Source organism: Sorex fumeus, unplaced genomic scaffold (genome assembly GCF_029834395.1).
Source record: "Sorex fumeus unplaced genomic scaffold, SorFum_2.1 ptg000043l, whole genome shotgun sequence".
In the NCBI taxonomy this organism is placed as follows: Eukaryota; Metazoa; Chordata; class Mammalia; order Eulipotyphla; family Soricidae; genus Sorex; species Sorex fumeus.
In genome coordinates, this window is record NW_026606100.1 from 5,121,672 (window position 1) to 5,139,711 (window position 18,040).

Here is an 18,040-nt window from a genome sequence, read left to right on the forward strand (position 1 = left end):
GGGGAAATACAAAAACTATACTACCAACTGCTGACCCCTCATCCCTGAATTGATGGATCGCTTTCGACATTGTCTAGTGACTTCCTGCTATGACAAAAGATTGTTTCCCCACTTTTGTGTTTCTTCCCCTCTCTCTCAATGGCAAGGAAGCTATTTTCAGCTCCTTTGTAAAATACACTGTGTCCTATCACCAGTGTGTCTAGTCTTCCTACTTTGTGAGAAGAGGTGGTGAGCATCCCTGCTTTTCTCCTCCCTGCCAGCTCCTACATGCTGAAATCTGTGCTTTCGTTTGGTTACAGGGTAGAATGTAAGTCCTCTCATCTTTGGCTCTCGGTTAACTCTGAAGGATGAAAATCAAGGAGCCAGAGGAATAGTACAGCAGGTAGGGCATTTGCCTTGCATGCGGCCAACCCAGGTTTGATGTCTGGCATCCCAAATAATCCCCTGAGCACTGCCAGGACTGATCTCTGTGTGCAGAGCCAGGAGTAATGCCTGAGCATTACTGAGTCTGGCCCAAAAATAAAAAACAGAAAAACAGACAAAAAAAAATCAAACAGTGATACCTCCTTCCACACAAAAAATACTTGAGTTATTAATGGGCAGTGATAATTTCGCTTTCTGACACCGCTCTATGTTTTTCCTGGAACTCTTCATTGCTTCTTTTATCCCGTTCAGGTTTTTCCCAGCTCTGTCCACCAGTAGTTCCTTCAGCCCCTTCTGTCCATGAGAGCCAAGGCTGTTTCCTGACTCTGGCTTGTGCCCTCTATTCTCCAGGCCTGCTGCCTCCTATCCCTTGCAGAGCCCTTGACTGCACTCTGGTTTAGAGCCAGCAGTTTTATTCATTCCCTGACTTTGTTTTGTTGTTGTTGTTGTTTTTTAATTTTTTAATTTTTTGCTTTTTGGGTCACACCCAGCGATGCTCAGGGATTTCTCCTGGCTCTGCACTCAGGAATCACTCCTGGCGGTGCTCGGGGGACCATGTGGGATCCTGGGAATCGAACCCGGGTCGGCCATGTGCAAGGCAAATGCCCTACCCACTGTGCTATCACTCCAGCCCGTTGTTGTTTTTAACTTGTTTTGCTCCAGCACAATTATCAAGTCACTTGTCAAGAAGGCTGCATCTGAGGTAGCTATTCCAGGTTCTCGCATCTCTGACATTATCTGTTTTCTCTCCTTATCTGGTTGTAGGTTTAACTCTATAGTATTCAAGGTAGATGGTAATTTCTTCTTTCGGAGAGTGGGGTATCTGAGGGCTCACTCCCCGTGATATGCAGCCATCCAGGCCCAAAGGTTCTTTGCAGAGGCCAGCATGTGATATGTGCGGCATTGCTTAGGCTGAGTGGTGCCAAGGGCCTGCCAGGTCACCCAGGCCACCCTGAAGGTACTCAAGGAACCATGTAGTGTGCGAATTGAACTTGGTCCCTGACCCTTAAGCTGTCTCCTTAGAATCATGTAATTTCCTCTTTTTTTTTTTTTTTTGGTGGTGCTGAGGATTGAACTTAGGTCCTCATAGATGCAAGGCAAGTGCTCTACCACTGCGCTCCATGCCCAGCCCTCTAATTTCCTCTTGAACATGATTACATTATCCACCTGTCTTTTCAAAGCCAGTGGTGCTAATGAGAACTCATGGCCACTTGGGTTCTGTTTTGGCAGTGTCAGAGACTGAACACACTTAGGCTTGAGCGCTGCCATTAAGCCACATTCCTGACCCCTTGGTCTTACTTTGGACTTTTTGTTATTGTCTTTTTGACTTGGGGATCTTACACCATGGTACTCAGGGGGCAACCCCCAGCGTAGTACTTAGTCACTGCTGGTGGTAGTTGGGGGAGCTGTGCAGTACCAAGGGATCAAACCCAGGGCCTCATGTGCAAACCATGGACTCTGCCACAGAGCCACATCCTTTTGGCTCCTGATCCCCATTTGGTTCTTCATAAATGCATCCTACCACTACCCAGCATGCCTTTTCTCTGAGCATGTGAAGCTCACACTTGGGTGTCTAGGGTAGATTTTGTTTTAGGTATTGTGTCAAGTGTCCAGGTGCCCTTTTAGTCAAGGCGCCATGTCACAGCTGGGAAACGCTTCCTGCTCTTTCTCTATTGCCCCCATCCCCACCCCACCCCCAACACAAACGCATCCGTGGTTTTTTATTCTTCCTCTCAGGCTTCCTGGCACAGTGCCCCAGCTCTTATTTTTGCCTGACATTTTCCTTGTTTGTCGTATTGTCACTGTTAAGGAAGCTTTTCTTGACCTTATCCTCTTACCTTTGAGTGAATTTTTCAGTTTTATAATCATCTTACTCTCCATAAACACTTCCTAGTTTCTGATTGTTTTTTTCTTAGCATCCTGTTCTTCATTTATGAAGTATTAGTTGCCCAAATCTCTCCAAAGGTACTAATTAAGAGTTCTGTTTTCTTTTGGTTCTCCAAATTATTGGTTTTTCCTAGTCTCATTTTGTTCAGACCTCAGAAGTTCCCCAAATGTTTGATGGTCCTTTATAGTCAAGAGGGAGCTTTGGAAAGCTGACAAGCCCGTCTCTGTGGGCACAGCTTGATCTTGGCATACAGGAGCCCATGTGACACTTTTGGGCTTTTCCCTGCTAGGTGCAGATTCTTTACTTGAGCACCTCATTTCTCCACAAAGAGTTCCTTTATTTATTTATTTATTTATTTTGATTTGTGTATTTGGATTTTTTTTTTTGTTTCTTTGTTTGGGGGCCACACCTGGCAGTGTCCAGGGGTTATTCCGGCTCTGTACTTAGGAATCACTCCTGGCAGACTCAGGGGACCAAATGGAATACTGGGGATCACACCCGAGTGGGTCGTATGCAAGGCAACCACCATACGCACTGAACTATCTCTCCAGTCCCTGTATTTGGTGTTTGGGTCATATTAAGCAGTGCTAAAGGCTCACTTCTGGCTCTGTGCTCAGAGATCACTCCTGGCAGGGCTCAGGGACCATATAAAATGGGATGCCAGGGACTGAATTCAGGTTGGCTGCATGCAAAACATATGCTTTAACCACTGTACTATCTCTCTGGCCCTAAAGGGTTCCTTATAGTGTATTCAGCAAGAATCCCTTGTGGAGAGGGGGAGAGGGGACTGGGGAGGCGGGCATGTCCGGGAACAGTCCATCAGTCAGGTGATAAAATTCCCACCCAAGCCTGCAGGCTTCTTCCACGGTCCTGCTGGCCAATTCCCCTTTTTTCAGTTCTCAGTGGCTTATCTTCTGGCCCCAGTACTGAAACTCCCACCCCATCAGGTCCATCCTGGTGGGTTTATCTACTTTTTTCTTCCTTCCTTTCTTGGAAGGGGAACTCCAGTGGGAAAGACCCCTCTTCCACCTACCTCCCAGCTGCTCAGAAATGCAGCATTCAATAGTTCTGCCGGAACTGTGTGTCTGCCACATTATAGGAGTAACCTGGACAAGCTGTACCGCGGCCTGGAACTCGCCAAGAAGCAGCTGCAAGCCACGCAGCAGACCATCGCCAGCTGCCTCTGCACCAACCTGGTCATCTCCCAGGGGCCCTTCCTCTACTGCTCCCTCATGGAGGTCAGGCTTCTTCCCCCTGCACGGGCACAGGGCCTCTGCTTTCTGCGGCCCTGCTGACCAGGCTCTCTCCCCACAGGGCACTCCAGACGTCATGCTGTTCTCCAAACCAGCCTCCTTGAGCCTACTCAGCAGACAGCTTCTCAAGTCCTTTGTGTGTTCGGTGAGGAGCTGGAGTGCCCCCTCCCGTTTCTGCCGGAAGTCTGACGAGATGAGCTTCAGAAGCTGGCCTTGGGTTTCTGGGGCCATTCGACACCCAGCTGTGTGGTCTGGGGTCTGGGCCAATCCCTTACTTTTTCCAAGCTGTGTTTTCCTTAGCAAATCCCTAAGAACTTTCTGGGTCCCACAGACTCTGATTTCCTCACTCATTGACAAGTAGGAAGGGCTAACCTGCCACGAGTAGCCCCTGAGCACAACCGGGTTATGGCCCAGCTGCTACCCCCAGCTTTTGTTTGTTTAACCAGAATTTGAGATCATCTCAAACTGCTAAACGGATGGTGAAATGATTATCTGAGCAGAGGTGTAGACAGTCTGGTCATGACCAAAGACGAACTGCTGTCAGAACATTCGCTCTGGTGTTCTGATGGCTGGGTGTAACTCTCAGCTCCTCCTTTACCAGTCATGTGACGGGGGTCCACTATTTGGCCTCAAGCATCAGCTTCCTCATCTGTAAAATGGGTCTGCAAATTCCCCCTCCCAGGACTCATTCCCGTAGAAGGTATTTACTAAGTGATCACACCTGCCAGACTGATTCTCCAGGGGGAGTGATCTTCACATTCAGGGGTGCACCTTGGTCCTGTACAAACTGGGAAACTCAGCTGCCAGCACAATAGGGTGCAGGTGCTAGGGGTACAGCTGTGAAGGGAACACTTGCTTTCCTTGTTGAGAGAATGTTCCTATGGGGGTGGGTGGCAGGAGATAATGAATTAATACGTGCAGCCTTGGGTGGTAGCAGGCCCTTTAGAAAATGAAGTGGGGTGACAGAAGGGGTGGTGGGGAGGGCACCAGAGAAGGTGACAACTGCTTTAGGACCTACGGAAGACAAGGGAGGGAACCCAAAGCCAGTGCAAACAGGGAGACTGGGGACAAACTGCCGGGACTACGGGCCGTGAGCCTGGGGAAAGGGCCTCCTGGAGGCTTGGAATGGGAGCTGGCACTGTGAGGGCTCCTGGGCACTGAAGTATATGCCTGCCCCCTGCAGGGCCATGATTGAGGGTCCACTTTGCCTTCACAGACGAAGAACCGGCGCTGCAAGCTGCTGCCCCTGGTGATGGCTGCCCCGCTGAGCATGGAGCAGGGCACAGTGACAGTGGTGGGCATCCCCCCGGAGACTGACACCTCGGACAGGAAGAAGTAAGCCGGTCTTACTTGGCCTGGGCCCTGAGAACCTGGAGGTGTTTCTTGCCTGTGCGCCCTGCCCAGTGGGGTCTGTTTGCCTCAAGGTGACACCTGGAGAGCCTTTCCCGCTCACCCCATTTTCCCACATGCAGTGAGGCTTCCAGCCCAGCGTTTTGAATGTGTCCCTCAGATCGCACTTTTGAATGCTTTGAGCTTGCAGTGCTTTATATGCTTTTAAGTGGGGCCACCAGATCTGACAACCAAGTGCTGGGATCCAACCTAGAAATAATTTCCGCCATTTCCATATCCACGGTTTGGTTCTCATCTGCCCTGTTTTGGGGTCATATTCAGTAGTACCTAGGGCTTACTCCTAGTTCTGTGCTCAGGAATCACTCCTGGCAGGGCTCAGAGGATCTTCTTTGATGCTGGGGATCAAACCTGGGTTGGCCGAGCACAAGGCAAGCGATAATACACACTGTATTATCTGCTTCTGCTCCAGGAGTAAAGTCTGTTCTACAGGACATACCATGATGCCCAGGTCTTACTCCTGGTTCTGCACTCAGGGATCACTCCTGGCAGGGCTCAGGGGCTCATATGGGGTGCCAGGGATTGAACCTGGGTCGACTGAATGCAAGGCAGCCTTACCTATTGTCCCATCTTTCTGGCCCCACTTAGTTTGCTTTTCTAAGTGAGTGATAGAATCAGCAAAGGCCATCCCGAGTGTAAGCCAGCCCATGCACTGAGCAAGGACAGGCAGGTGCAATCAGATGGTCCAGCCTGCAGAGGTGCAGGAGGCAGCAAACCTTGAGTGGACTGTCTAGGGACCACCCATCTCTTCCCTGTGCAGCACCTCTCACTCTTCCTGCTAGCAGCTTGTCAGAGCCTGAAAGCAAAATTGAGCTGTGGACTTTCTAACGAGGTCCTCTGGCCCCAAGTAATTGAGGTTCTCAAGGAGCGTAGAAAACCTGAGGGTCTCAGGGTCAGCCAGGAGCTAGGCTTCATCTGCCAGGTTCCTCGAAACCAACTGTATGTGCATTGTCCTCAAAAACTTCTCGAGGGGACAGAGTGATAATACAGCAACTAAGGCTTGCACCCGATCTGGATTCAATCTCCAGCCTACCAGAAGGCATCCCTGAGTGCAGAGCCAGGAATAAACCCTGAGCAGTTTCAGGTGTGGCCCAAAAGACAAATGAGCCTTTCTCAAATGAGCCTTCACCAGCTTATCCACACTTCACTTCAAGTCTGCACTTTAACTAGTAGGTACCGTCTCCTATGCCAGTAGGAGTCAAGTTCTCTGTTCCCTGAATCCTGAATTGAGGGGTGTGCCAGATGCATTTAAAAGTTTAAGGGTTGGGGTGTGGTTCAAGTGGAGAATTGCATATGTAAGGCCCTGGGATTCATTCCTTGCCTGGCATAGCCCCCCAACATCACTGGGTGTGGCCCCCAAGCACCGCAGCCATAAAACATCTATAAGAGCTCAAATACAAGAAAGCTGCTGAAGTGTGTGGGACACCATCTGAGCACAGCATCCTGCTGGACCCTTGGCCCTCCAGCCTGCAGCAGAGGTGACTGTACCCACCCTCCCCAACCCCCCATGATCCGGGCAGCATGCAGCAGAGCTGTACCCACCCCACAGGATCCAGAACTGCAGCAGCCACTCGACCTCATCAATGCTGACTTCCTTTCCCCTTAGTCTTTCCTTTTTACTTTCTTTTATTGGTTCTGGAGCTAGACACAGTGGTGCTCAGGGGATACTCCCAGCTGGGCACTCAGGGGTTGCCTGCGTGCAGACCAAATGCTGGACCACCCCTTCCTCTCTTCAAAGTCTAGGAAACACATTTGGACTTGGTGCTGCTGACGTCATGACTTGTGTTTCCATCTGAGCATCACAGCCCCTCTCTGGGTATGGTTTTTGAGGAATGCTCACGCTGGGCTATCTGCAAGTGGACGTGACTCTTCACCCCACATTTGCCTGATTGGACTATTTCCAACTTTTTGTGATACTGCCCCCTGGGGCCTTGCTCTTTGAGGAAGCTTCTCTCACTGTCTCCAATACGTTTTTCAGGCTCTTCCCTGTGGGGCGCGTGGGCCTCGTTCTCACCCTCCTCCTACTCTGTCCAGAGCAGCTGAGCCTTCAGGCCCCTCTTCTCCCTGCTGCGCCTTCTATGATCGGCTAGGCACAGGGACAGGAGGCCTGTGGGGCTGCCTTTCTGTCCTTGGGTGTCTGCCTCCAGACAGGCAGTGCCCAGGCCATTTACTCCCCAGAAATTCCCGAGAGCTGGTCAGAGATGGTAATGGTGGATATCCCCAGCTATAGGACACCCCAGGACCTACACTTGGATAGCACAGGATCAGGGACTGAGAGTTACTTCGGTATTTTTTTTTTTAGGGGTCAGCCCCGGTTTATTCCTTTAAAATATCAGAGCCGTTGCTTTGCCCTGGGGCGTATGGGCCACACCTCAGGGGGCAGCAGGGGTCTGTACTCACAGACATGGCAGGTGCAGAGGAGCACTTCCGGTTTTTTTAATTAGTTCTTAACAGCCTCTGTCCTAGGGGAAGGGTCCTGGGTCTGGAACATTCCTAACAGCTGTGGTGAGCTGTGACCTTGTGCAAAGGCCATTTGGTAGCAAGTTGAGAAAGACAGGGATGTTTTTTAATTAAAAAAAATATTTTGAATTGAATAACCATGAAATACATAGTTACAAAGTTATTCATGATTGAGTTTCAGTCATACCATATTCCATCACCCATCCTTTCACCAGTGCACATTTCCCATCACCAGTATTCCAAGTTTTGCTTTTCTTCTCCTCCTCCTCCCCCTCCTACTCTTCCTCACTCTTAGTTCTTGTCCAGAGTGGTCATTTTCAACTACCATTGTCATGGTGGTCTCTTCTCTTCCCTACCTGCCTTCCCCCTCGCCCTTGGTGGCCATCTTCCTACTATGGACCAATCCTCCTGGCCACATGGGTCTTTTTTTTGGGGGGGGGGGTGATGCACAGGGGCTACTCCTGGCTCATGCACTCAGGAATTACTCCTGGCGGTGCTCAGGGGACCATATGGGGTGCTGGGAATCGAACCCGGGTCAGCCACATGCAAGGCAAACGCCCTACCCATTGTGTTATCGCTCCAGCCCCCCACATGGGTCTTTTTCTTTTTTTAATTTTTATTAATGAAACACCATGAGGTACAGTTGTAGACTTACAAATTTTTGTGCTTGGGTTTCAATTATACAATGACCAAATACCCATGCCTCCACCAGTGCCCATTTCCCACCACCACGAATCCCAATATCCCTCCCCCCCATCCCCCCCCACTCCACCCTGCCTCTGTGGCAGGGCATTCCCTTTTGTTCTCTCTCTCCTTTTGGGTGTTGTGGTTTGCAAAAGAGGCATTGAGTGGCAATCATGTTTGGTCCCTAGTCTACTTTCAGCATGCTTTTCCCATCCTGGGAGGATCCTCCCAACTCCCTTTATTTGGTGCTCCCTTCTCTATCTGAGCTCCCCACATGAGTCTTTTTGAAGACAAGTGCTTTGTGTTGCCCAGCTGCTTGCCCACCCCCGGATCCCTAATCAGGCTGGGCTTCCTGAAGCCTGCTCCTTGTTCTGGTCATTTGTTACTGTCCAGGGCCATGCCGGTAGAGCTAGCTCTCCCCCCGGGCAGTCTTCTATGAGGGTTTCCCCGGAGGCTCAAACCTTGTGTATGCCTGTCCTCTGAGACCCCTTCCTCACTGTGCTCTCCCCGCTTCTCCCACCTGTGGTACCATGTACCCCCAGGGATGGGCCAGACTCCCGTCTCTGTCCCTGCTAGCCTTGACCCTCTTAGCAGTACCCACTGAGCTCTATTCCTGTGCCCTTACAGCTTCTGCAAAGGAGGCACATGGCACAACCAGCCCTGCTGGTCCTGCCACACTGGTGACTGAGGCACCCCGTGCAGTTGCCAGGCATGTGGGATGCTCTAGCTGGGGCTAAGACTATGAAGCCCTGAGGAATAGGGGATCAGTGCCCCAAGCTCAGAAAGGCTCAGCTGGAGCAGTCAGAGGGGAGGAGTGGGAGATGATGCCTTCTAGTGAGTGGGGTGGGGGCAGCATGCAGCCCAACAAGAACCATAGCCAACTCTGGTTTCTGCCCCATAATAATGAGAAGGGTCACCCACTGCCTCTTGTATGTCTACAGCTTCTTTGGCAGGGCGTTTGAGAAGGCGGCAGAAGGTACCAATTCCCGGACACTACACAACCACTTTGACCTCTCAGGTAAGAGTCCTCTGCACTAATTAGGCACCTTTGACCTGAGAACCAGAGAAGGTGGCATCACCAGGCTGCCCTGCCTGCAGCCCTGTTTTTGCCTGGAACCGTGTGAGGCTGGCGCTTTTGGGCAGCTCTCTGGCAGGCTCTGGCAGGCTTCTTTCAAAAGAAATTTGTATATCCCAGACTGCTGTGGGCCTGCTCTGGTCTGACATCCTGGCCCATGACATCAATTCACTGGTTAGCTGTCCAATGTCATCAGCAGTGTCCTTTGCTGTTCCTTTAGGTAGCAGAGTGGGCTGAGGGGTGAATCGGGGTACCATCTCTGCCACTACAGAGGCTACTTCTGTGCAACCCAGTGGCTCTTGTTTGTGTTGTCCTGAAAGACCCACTTAGGGTCACCGTGTGGTCTTGTGTCATGGCTCCGATACTGACCTCACTGTGCCACATGAGCCTATGGAATGGAAGGAACTGGCCTGGTTGGGGACTTTGGGAAACCACACCTACAGTCTACCAGCACCCCACACACTACCTACAGCCTCCCAGACGCCAATGTGGAACAGGACTCACATTAGGCCGTACTTGTTTCTCATTCTTTATGACAAAATTTATCTTATTATTTTTGGGGCTTGGGGGCCATACCCGGCTGTACTCAGGGCTCACTCGTGGCTCTGCACTCAGGGATCACTCCTGATAGGGTTCGGGGGATCTTAAGAGGTACCAGGGATCGAACTCAAGTTGGTCATGTCCTAGGTAAACGCCTTACACACTGTTTTTCCTCTCCGGCTACCAGACTAGAATTTTAAATTGGATTTCTTCCTCCTGGTCTGGAGCATGGTTTCTCCAGAAGCCTTTTCTTGCAGGCAGCCATCTCATCTGCATCCTCACAGCCATTCTCCATATGCACACAATCCTACGGTGTCCTGCATCCAAATCCTCTCTTGGACAAGCAACTGAATTGGGTTAGGGCCCACTCTTCGGGCTTCATTTAACCCAGTCTCACCTTGAAAAAGGACCCATCTCCAAATACAGTCACTGTGTGTAGAGTTTCCACACTGGAACTGGGTGGGGGACACTTTTTGGCCTCTTACAACCATCTCTCATAAAGGGCCTATTCTCACCCCCCCCCCCCCCAATTCCTTACTGATGAGCATATCGGACACCCTATACTCTTCAGTCTCTCCCTTTCCTAAAGCTGGCTTCATTCAACCCAGTTCCTTCAGACTCCAGCTTCCTGCCTGCTATGAAGCAGGCTAGCACCAACAGGCTTGCAACATGTTTTTTCTCAACACAGAAAGGACTGGAGGCCAGGAGCTGCTTTTTCTCCCTGTGAATGGACAGTGGGGTAGGATTTGAGGGTGCCCTGATGGAGGAACTGAGGACTTGCAGGATCAGGCTGGCTTGGCTGTCTGATGAAGACCCAGGTGCTGGGTTGAGCCTCAAAGGCCCCCTAGACACATATCCTATCCCCTGCTACAGAAAGGGGCACTAAAGCTGAGACGCTGACTTCTGCCAAACTCAGATCCACCTGGACCCCCTGTGATACAGGGCGGGACCAGATGTGTGTTGTTCTGCGTCATCACATCTGCCATGTCCCCAGCACCGGCTCTCGCCACTGGCACCTTGACTGCCTAGAGGTTCCTCCCTGCAGATCTCAGCTCCAGCCTGCAACAGGACAGCAGGCAGTTTCTAAGGTTTAAATCGAGAGGGACAAAGAGAGAGAAGTCACTTTAGTCCCAGCTAGTCTGGGCCATCAATTAGCCTTGTAGAGGTTGGAATGTGCTGGAGGTTTATTTCAGTCTTGAACGGTGGGGAGGAGGGAGTGCTCAGCCTCACTTGTTTTTCTCACCTCTCCCTCATCTATCCCACGCCTCCCACCTCACAGATGTTTTTCTTTCATTACTTTAGTAATTGAATTGAAAGCAGAGGATCGGAGCAAGTTTCTGGATGCACTAGTTTCCCTCTTGTCCTGAGGGTGAGTTGGGGGAGCCAGGTCCTGGCCAAGTTCCTGTGGGGCTCAAGGGAGACCGGAGACCCTGGCCAAGTGTCACATTTTCCCTGATTTCCTCCGTCTCTTTAAGCCAGGCTTCTACTTGGATTTTCAGTCAGAACAAGGCTCCTCAAGAGATTCAGGGTCAAAACGTTTTTCCCAGGAATGCCTGGCCCTTGGCTGCCCGATGTGCCACAATGGGCCATTTTTTTGAGGAAATTAATTTCATTAAGCTCCTGGGAGTCTTCAGAAAGAGCTGGCATTTACCCTTTCCTGGCCACACTGGCCTCAGTGCATTCAGTGCATGGAACAAAGGCCTCCTGGCACCGCCAGGAACAAGAGTACCGCCGCTTGGAGGGCCACCTGCAGCCTTGCCACAGCCCAGAGGCGTCTCTGGGCTTTTGTGTGCTTGACTTTTGACAAAGCCAAATCGTTGGCAGCCACTCAGCTGAGGCTTGTAAAATGTTCCTTCTGTGTGGGCCTTCCCTGGTAGGGCTCCCCCAGTGCCCTCAGACACCACCTCTTCTTCGAGGGGCCTCAGGAAATGGGCCAGGGACATGCCGTTTCTCCTGACCATTTCATAACCCAGGCCCCACCTCAGCCCTGCCCAGTGACTGCCCGTGCCCAGCCCTGCATCTCCTGGAGCCCCAGGCCGGAGCCTCTGGGGGACTGCTGGGCCCTGTCAAGGCTGTAGTAGCCAAGATCCTTGTTGCTGGCCCAGGGTGAGCTCAAATCTGCCGGAGTCAGATACCCATTCCTATCATCCTGTCAGTTTCGAATGAGAAGCAACTAGGGGGCGTAGGGACCCACAATTCCTCTCTTGGGGTGCATGGGGCTCACCATGTTGCAGGGTGGGCTATTTGGGAGGGGTGAGAAGCTCTGAACTGTGGGTCGGGGAGAAGCTATGTAAAACCCATAGAGCCACTGGGTAGGGCCTGTAGGTGAGGGGGTATTGCAGGGCCATGACCATCAGTTTCTCAAGTGGGCGATAGTCTGGACTTGGTAAGGGTGTTCATGACAACAGTAAGTAGCTCAGTGGTCCTGGGGAGCCTCCCACCCATGGATGCCCAGTTCTCCCTCCTGAAGGATGGAGACTTCATGACTCAGAGGCAGCGGCCCAGCAGATCAGAGGGAAGGCCAAGCAACTTGTTTGGTTTGGGGAATGTTCAGAATTGTTTGAAACTCATTTTTTTCTTTTCTTTTTGCTCTTTTCCAGCATACGATGTCTTCAGAATTTACCTCCTCCTTATTTATATTAACCGGCATTTTTGTAGATTGTAAGTTATGGACAGAGGTTTAGGTTCAGGGACAGTGGGTTTTTAAATGAAATAAAATGCTGATTTTAGGATTCACACCTCTACCTTGACTCCATACCTGGTGTAGCTCTTGACTGTGCCTTAAGCCCTCTGTGGGTTCAGAGATCCTGAGGCCCAGCTGGAAAACAGCAAAGGAACAGGACACCTAACTTGTTCCAGGGACCAAATCTTGCCATCTTGCGCTCTAGGCTCCCCAGAAATGGACAGGGGGTCCCCACCTGTTCTGCCACTGCCAGCAATGCCCCAGGGACCTGCCAGCATCAGCTGCCCCACTGCATCCCCCTATGGACCACATCTCAAATCCATCCTTCTTGGGGCCAACCCAGTGGTGCGCATTCTCCTGGTTCTGCACTCCCCTGGCAGTGCTCAGGGGACCATATTTGGTGCCAAGGATTGAACCGAGGCCGGCCATGTGCAAGGCAAGCACCGTACCCTCTCTATACTGTTGCTCCAGCCCCAGATCTTCACTTTAAATAAATATATATATATATATATTAATTGAATCACCACGAGATACACAGTTCCAAAGTTGTTCATGACTAGGTTTCAGTCATAGAGTGTTCCAACACATGTCCCTTCACCAGTGTACATTTCCTACCACCAGTTTCTCTGATCCTTCTACTTCAGCCTTTGGGAAGGGTTGAAAGCGTTGGGGTTGGCTGGGTTGAAGGCTGGCTCCTCTCCCTGTCCTATGAGAATTTTACCACCACCATCCCTTCACTACCCCATAGCAGGAGCTTGGCCTTGCGCTCCTGGCATGCATCACAGCTGTCCTTTGAACCCAGGCTGATGCATGGGGCTATATGCCCAAACACCCGGCACCAGGCACTGGCTGGCTCCAGATGCTGGGATGGACCTCTCCAGTGTGCCTCAGATACTCTCATATTCTCAGGGGTTCTCAATCCCTGTTGCACAGACCTAGGGGTGTACCATGGGAGGTTCTGGGGACCCTTGTGTTATGGGGCTTGTCCCAGTGTCTAGAAACTTCAGCCAGATTACTGGGAGTCCCTAAGAGCCCCTTTTTGCTGCATTTTCTGCAACTTCCAGCCATCTACCCAGAATTCAGGGTAGCTTCACAGTGGCTTCTCTGAACCCCTCTAAGCCCATTTCTTCAGGTTCTTCCCCCTTTCCTACAGTGGTCGGAGCCTGGCCAGGCCTAGGAAACTCCTTGCTGCTGGACACAGCCCAGACATCTCTGGGCAGAACTCCTGAGACCAGGGTCAGGGGCAGATGCCAAGTCTTCCCACTGGCTGGGCTTAAGGTTCCTCCCTGCAGCCCCCGCACCCTTCCACTGCTCTCTTGGCCCAGCCTTTGGCAGAGGTAAAGACACACTAACTCAAAATTGTTAATAGGGCCAGGAGTTATTGTATAGCCCTGTTCTGCCTCCTTTGAGTCCACTTCAGGCACCTGGCAAGGGCCAGCCCTGGCTCCCAGGGTTCCCACCAGGAGGAAAGTCCCAGAGGGTCCTCTCAGCACAGATGGCACAGGAGCTGAGGGTCAGCACAAGTCTGGGCTGGCTGCTAGGCTAGCAGAGTGGGCACAGGCCCCACACAGTTCTGTACTTAGATTAGTGAGGAACCAAGATGGGCTGAAGCCAAGCCCAGACACCCTTAGGGCAACCATCCCCATGGCAATGCGCTGGTCAGTTTGCAGTCAGCTCTGCTGAAGCCAGGTACACATCCTGGATTCACCCCTGTCCCTACTCACCTTTATCAGAGGCAGAAAGAGCCTGGTGGGTTCTTTACCAGAGAACTGTGGCCAGTTGGCATCACCCAGAGATGGGTAACCCTGATGGGTAGCACATGGGGCCCAGCCTCTTCCAGGCAAAGCCAGCAGCTTGGTGCCCACTCAGCACTTCCTGCAGTCTGAGCCCCAGCCCCTACCCTTTCTGATTGGTGGGGGCCAATTCCAACCTGCATTCCTCTATTGGCACGATCCCCGCTCCCACCCCAGCCCTGGGACTCAGCAGCAACTCCTGACTTTAGATCTCACCTTCCTGGGCCACAAAGAGTCTGGGTTGTGTTGTTCACGCAGTTGCAAGGTGAGTGGGGGACAGAGAGGACATGAGCCAAGGCCAAGAGATCTGGACCCAAGGGCCCGCTCTGGCAGCAGGTCCATGCCTGAGGGGAGCCAGACAGAGAACAGGACACAGTGGAGAAGGTGTTCAAGCCATTTACTAAGCAAATCCTCTCCCTCCCCCGCAAGCTGTGCCGGAGCACAGTGCCCCAGCCCCACTCCCAGGATCTGGTGTTCATAAGCCTGGCCTGGGAGCTTGCTAGGGTGAGGCCGAGAGGTTCAAGCCAAGTGTCGGTTCTCTCGGACTCAGGTCCTGCTGATGATGAGGGTCAGCATCGGCTGCAAATGTATCCCAAAGCCCAGAGAGCCCGACCCTCAGCTCCTGTCCTTCTAGAAGCAGCAGAAGCTGCTGGGATGTACTTGATCATCCACTTTCCCTAGGGTTAGGCTGAGAAGCGGCATCTTCCATCCTACGGGGCCACTGGACCTGTGCCCCACCCTCCTCTTCGGAGCCAGCAGTTGGCACAGAGAAACCAAGCAGGTCCTGCCAAGTGTGTGTCACTTGCTCCGGACAGGGGGCGGCCCAGGATCCCGTGGGTGACATTTTGAAAGAATGGGCCGCGAGCAGGGGGCTGGTCAGTCCCGGCTAGGAGCAGCGTCCAGGCACAGCTGAGCCTTCCGCCGAGCCCGTGCGCAGGGCGGCGCGCTCCAGCGGAGACCTGGGTCCATGAAAGGTTCCCCCAGCCAGTCCTCCGGTTCGCAGGCGCGCGGCCGGCGCGAGGACTCCCGCCGTTCCCGGCGCCCTCAGACGTAGTTCTTCTTGTCGTAGTCGGCGCTGGCTGCGGGCCGTCGAGGCGGCGCTGAGTACTTCACCGGGAAGCCGAGGTCAGGCCGGCCGGTGCAGACCCAGGCGCCGCAGCACATGATGCCGCCGCCGCACATGAGCAGCGCCGACGCCGCCCAGCCGATGTACAGAGCAGCTCCCAGCTCGTACTTCTGCGACACGGGGATGGTCGGGTCGTAGAACTCGCGGACCACGATGTTGGCGAACCAGCAAAGCGGCACGAGCGCCAGCAGCCCGCAGACCGCGTAGAGCACGCCGCCCGTGAGGGCCAAGCGCGCCTTGCTGGGGCCCGGCGACACGCAGTTGGTGCACTGCGCGCCCGCCAGGCTCACGAAGAGCGCGACGAGCGCCAGCAGCACGGCGCCCACGGTGAGCGCGCGCGCCGCCTGCACCTCGGGGCTCAGCGCCAGCACCGAGTCGTACACCTTGCACTGCATCTGCCCGGTGCTCTGCACCACGCACGACATCCACAGCCCTTTCCAGGCGGTCTGCGCCGTCACGATGTTGTGGTCCAAGAACGCGGTCACCTGCCACATGGGCAGTCCACACGCCAGGATCAAGCCCACCCAGCCCACCAGGCACAGCACCAAGCCGAGGATCTCCAACGCCGCCGACCCCATGGCTGGAGGCGAGGCGCGCGTCCGACGGCCCCCGGGGCCTCCCGGCGAACGCCGCGGTGCCTCTGCCGAGCCGCTCCGCGTCCCGCGGGGGTTCCTAGTGCTTCCGCGCCCGCGTCCCCGCTCACCACCCGCGGTCCACTCGCCCCGAGCTTCTGCCGGTCTGCGGGCTCCGCGGGGTGGGCTTCGTATTTGAAGGCTCGGGGCGGGCTCTGTTCCCGGGACACGCCCCCGGCGCCTGCAGCCAATCCCGGTGCAGACCACCGGCTCCTCCGCCAATCACAGCGCCTCGGGCAGCCGGTGGGGAAAACAACAGCGCGTGGGGGTAGCGGAGGGCCCCAGGACCTCTCGGGCTTGGAGGCTGTCCACAATCCCCTGACCCGAGCTCGGGATCTAGGCGCGGCCGAGGGCCTTCGGGACAGACCTGGGGCGCCCTTCCTCGCCACTTTAAACCCCTGGGCCTGCATCTAAGCCCCCTCCGACACACCCCCGAGAAGCCTGATGGCCCCTGCTCCCAAGCTCCTGGTCTTCACTGGTCCCTGTCCACGGTCTGTTGCATCTCTTCCCCGTCACTACCTGCACAGAGGCCAGGGAAGGGGGCGCCTCGCCTCAGCCCGGCGTAGCACGGTCTTTACCTCTATGAGTTTGCCCTGGGATGAGACGCACCCTGTCCCCTTCTCCTCTGACTCCGTACCACGGTGATTCTCCCGTGAATGACCAGGCAGGTTGGTGCCGGTGAGGCCCGGGGCTCCCACTTCGTTCAAAGTTCTGCCCAGTGTCACTGCCCAATGGATTCACATTCTCTCCGAGGGGCCTACGACCCGAACTGGCTACGCGGGGGCCTCTCCATTGCCTTCTTTGCGACCCCTCTGAGCTCCTGCAGCCTCAGGGCTCCCCAGATTTCCCACCTTCTGCCAACGCAGCTCCTCTTCCTGAGATGGGAGACCCGGCTCCCGGGGGACACCGCTGCAGGAAGCTTCAAGTGTCTCCCTGTACCCTGCACTTATGCAGTCCCAGAGCAGCCAGAAAGCCGGAGCTGACAGGAGAGGCATGAGGGGACAGGAGGACAATTCTCAGGTCTCTACTACTGGCAGTGATACCCTTGACACCCCAGGCCCCCCACCCCAGCCACCCTCCGGAAGCCAACTTGGAGTTTCCTGGCCCGGAGGAAGAGCCCCATCCTCGCTGGAGAAGGGGGGCGCGGATTTCCGGGCATTCTTCTGTACAATGGCTCAGCCTGTTTCTGAAAAGGCCCACTGGGATGGACCCTGGGCCCCTCTGAGGCTCAGATGGGGGCACCAGTCCCTCTCTGGCCGCCCTTCCCCCACTCCCTTCAACCGGGAGCAGTGAGTCTGGGCTGTCCTGAAAGGCTGGTCTGGGCAACAGGGTCTTGTTCCAGCCCAGACCGTGGGGGAAGGGGTGGGCCGGGAGGGGGTGACTCCTCCTCCACTCCCTGGCATCTGGGGCTGAGTTCTGAACCCTCACCACATGGAGAGGGAGAGGCACCCATGGCTGCCATCCTTTGCAGAGTGGGTGGAGTTTGTCCTCTTTCTCACCCTATACATCACCTCCCTGCTGGGCGGGGACTCTGGGGATCACAGCCCCCACCAACCATGTCCTGCCCCCGCTGCCTCTTCATCCTGCAGCAGACCTCAGCTACTCCTCCACCCTGCAGACCGCCCCCATCTGCTCCACCCAACCTACCCTGACTCACCCCATGTCCGATTCAGGCTTCTACCCAGGGTTCTAACCCAGCCTCCATGCTGCTGTGCCTGCCCAAGCCACCCCAGTGGTCTGGGCTCCGATCTTCTCCTTTGTCTGTTCCTCAGGATAGCTGCTCCCCACATCCACACACCCGCTGAACCCCTCCCTGATTAGACTCTGCCTAACACCCTCCTGGCTAGTGATGCCCGAGGACACCGTGCTGACTGAGGTGCGTCTCCTCACCTGCACCTGCCCGGCCTGACCTGCAACACATGCTTCACCCCCACCCCTGACGAACCCAAAGACTCCCGAACTTTCTGGGTCTGTCACCCTATTTACAGAAAAAGAATCATGCAGGAATTTAAAGAAGAAAATCAGCCTTCTTTAAGTGAACACACAGAAAGTATCCCTCCTAATTGCACCCAAAGT

General features: G+C 54.0%; 2 protein-coding genes across 2 annotated transcripts in view; one reads left to right on the top strand and one right to left on the bottom strand.

Moving 5' to 3' along the window:
• Positions 1–12,420, top strand: part of CDC45 (cell division cycle 45) — a 32,468-nt gene extending 20,048 nt beyond the window's left edge. The window contains exons 14-19 of the mRNA XM_056120814.1: positions 3,411–3,549; positions 3,626–3,709; positions 4,781–4,899; positions 9,057–9,133; positions 11,033–11,099; positions 12,331–12,420. Of these exons, the coding sequence (XP_055976789.1) occupies positions 3,411–3,549; positions 3,626–3,709; positions 4,781–4,899; positions 9,057–9,133; positions 11,033–11,097 (484 nt within the window). The 3' untranslated portion in view covers positions 11,098–11,099; positions 12,331–12,420. The remainder of the gene's footprint in view (positions 1–3,410; positions 3,550–3,625; positions 3,710–4,780; positions 4,900–9,056; positions 9,134–11,032; positions 11,100–12,330) is intronic.
• A 2,166-nt stretch (positions 12,421–14,586) lies between these two features.
• CLDN5 (claudin 5) lies at positions 14,587–16,007 on the bottom strand. Its single transcript, XM_056120613.1, has one exon. The coding sequence runs from the start codon at positions 15,908–15,910 to the stop codon at positions 15,251–15,253; it is 660 nt and encodes a 219-aa protein (XP_055976588.1). The 5' UTR covers positions 15,911–16,007; the 3' UTR covers positions 14,587–15,250.
• Between the last annotated feature and the right edge of the window lie 2,033 nt (positions 16,008–18,040).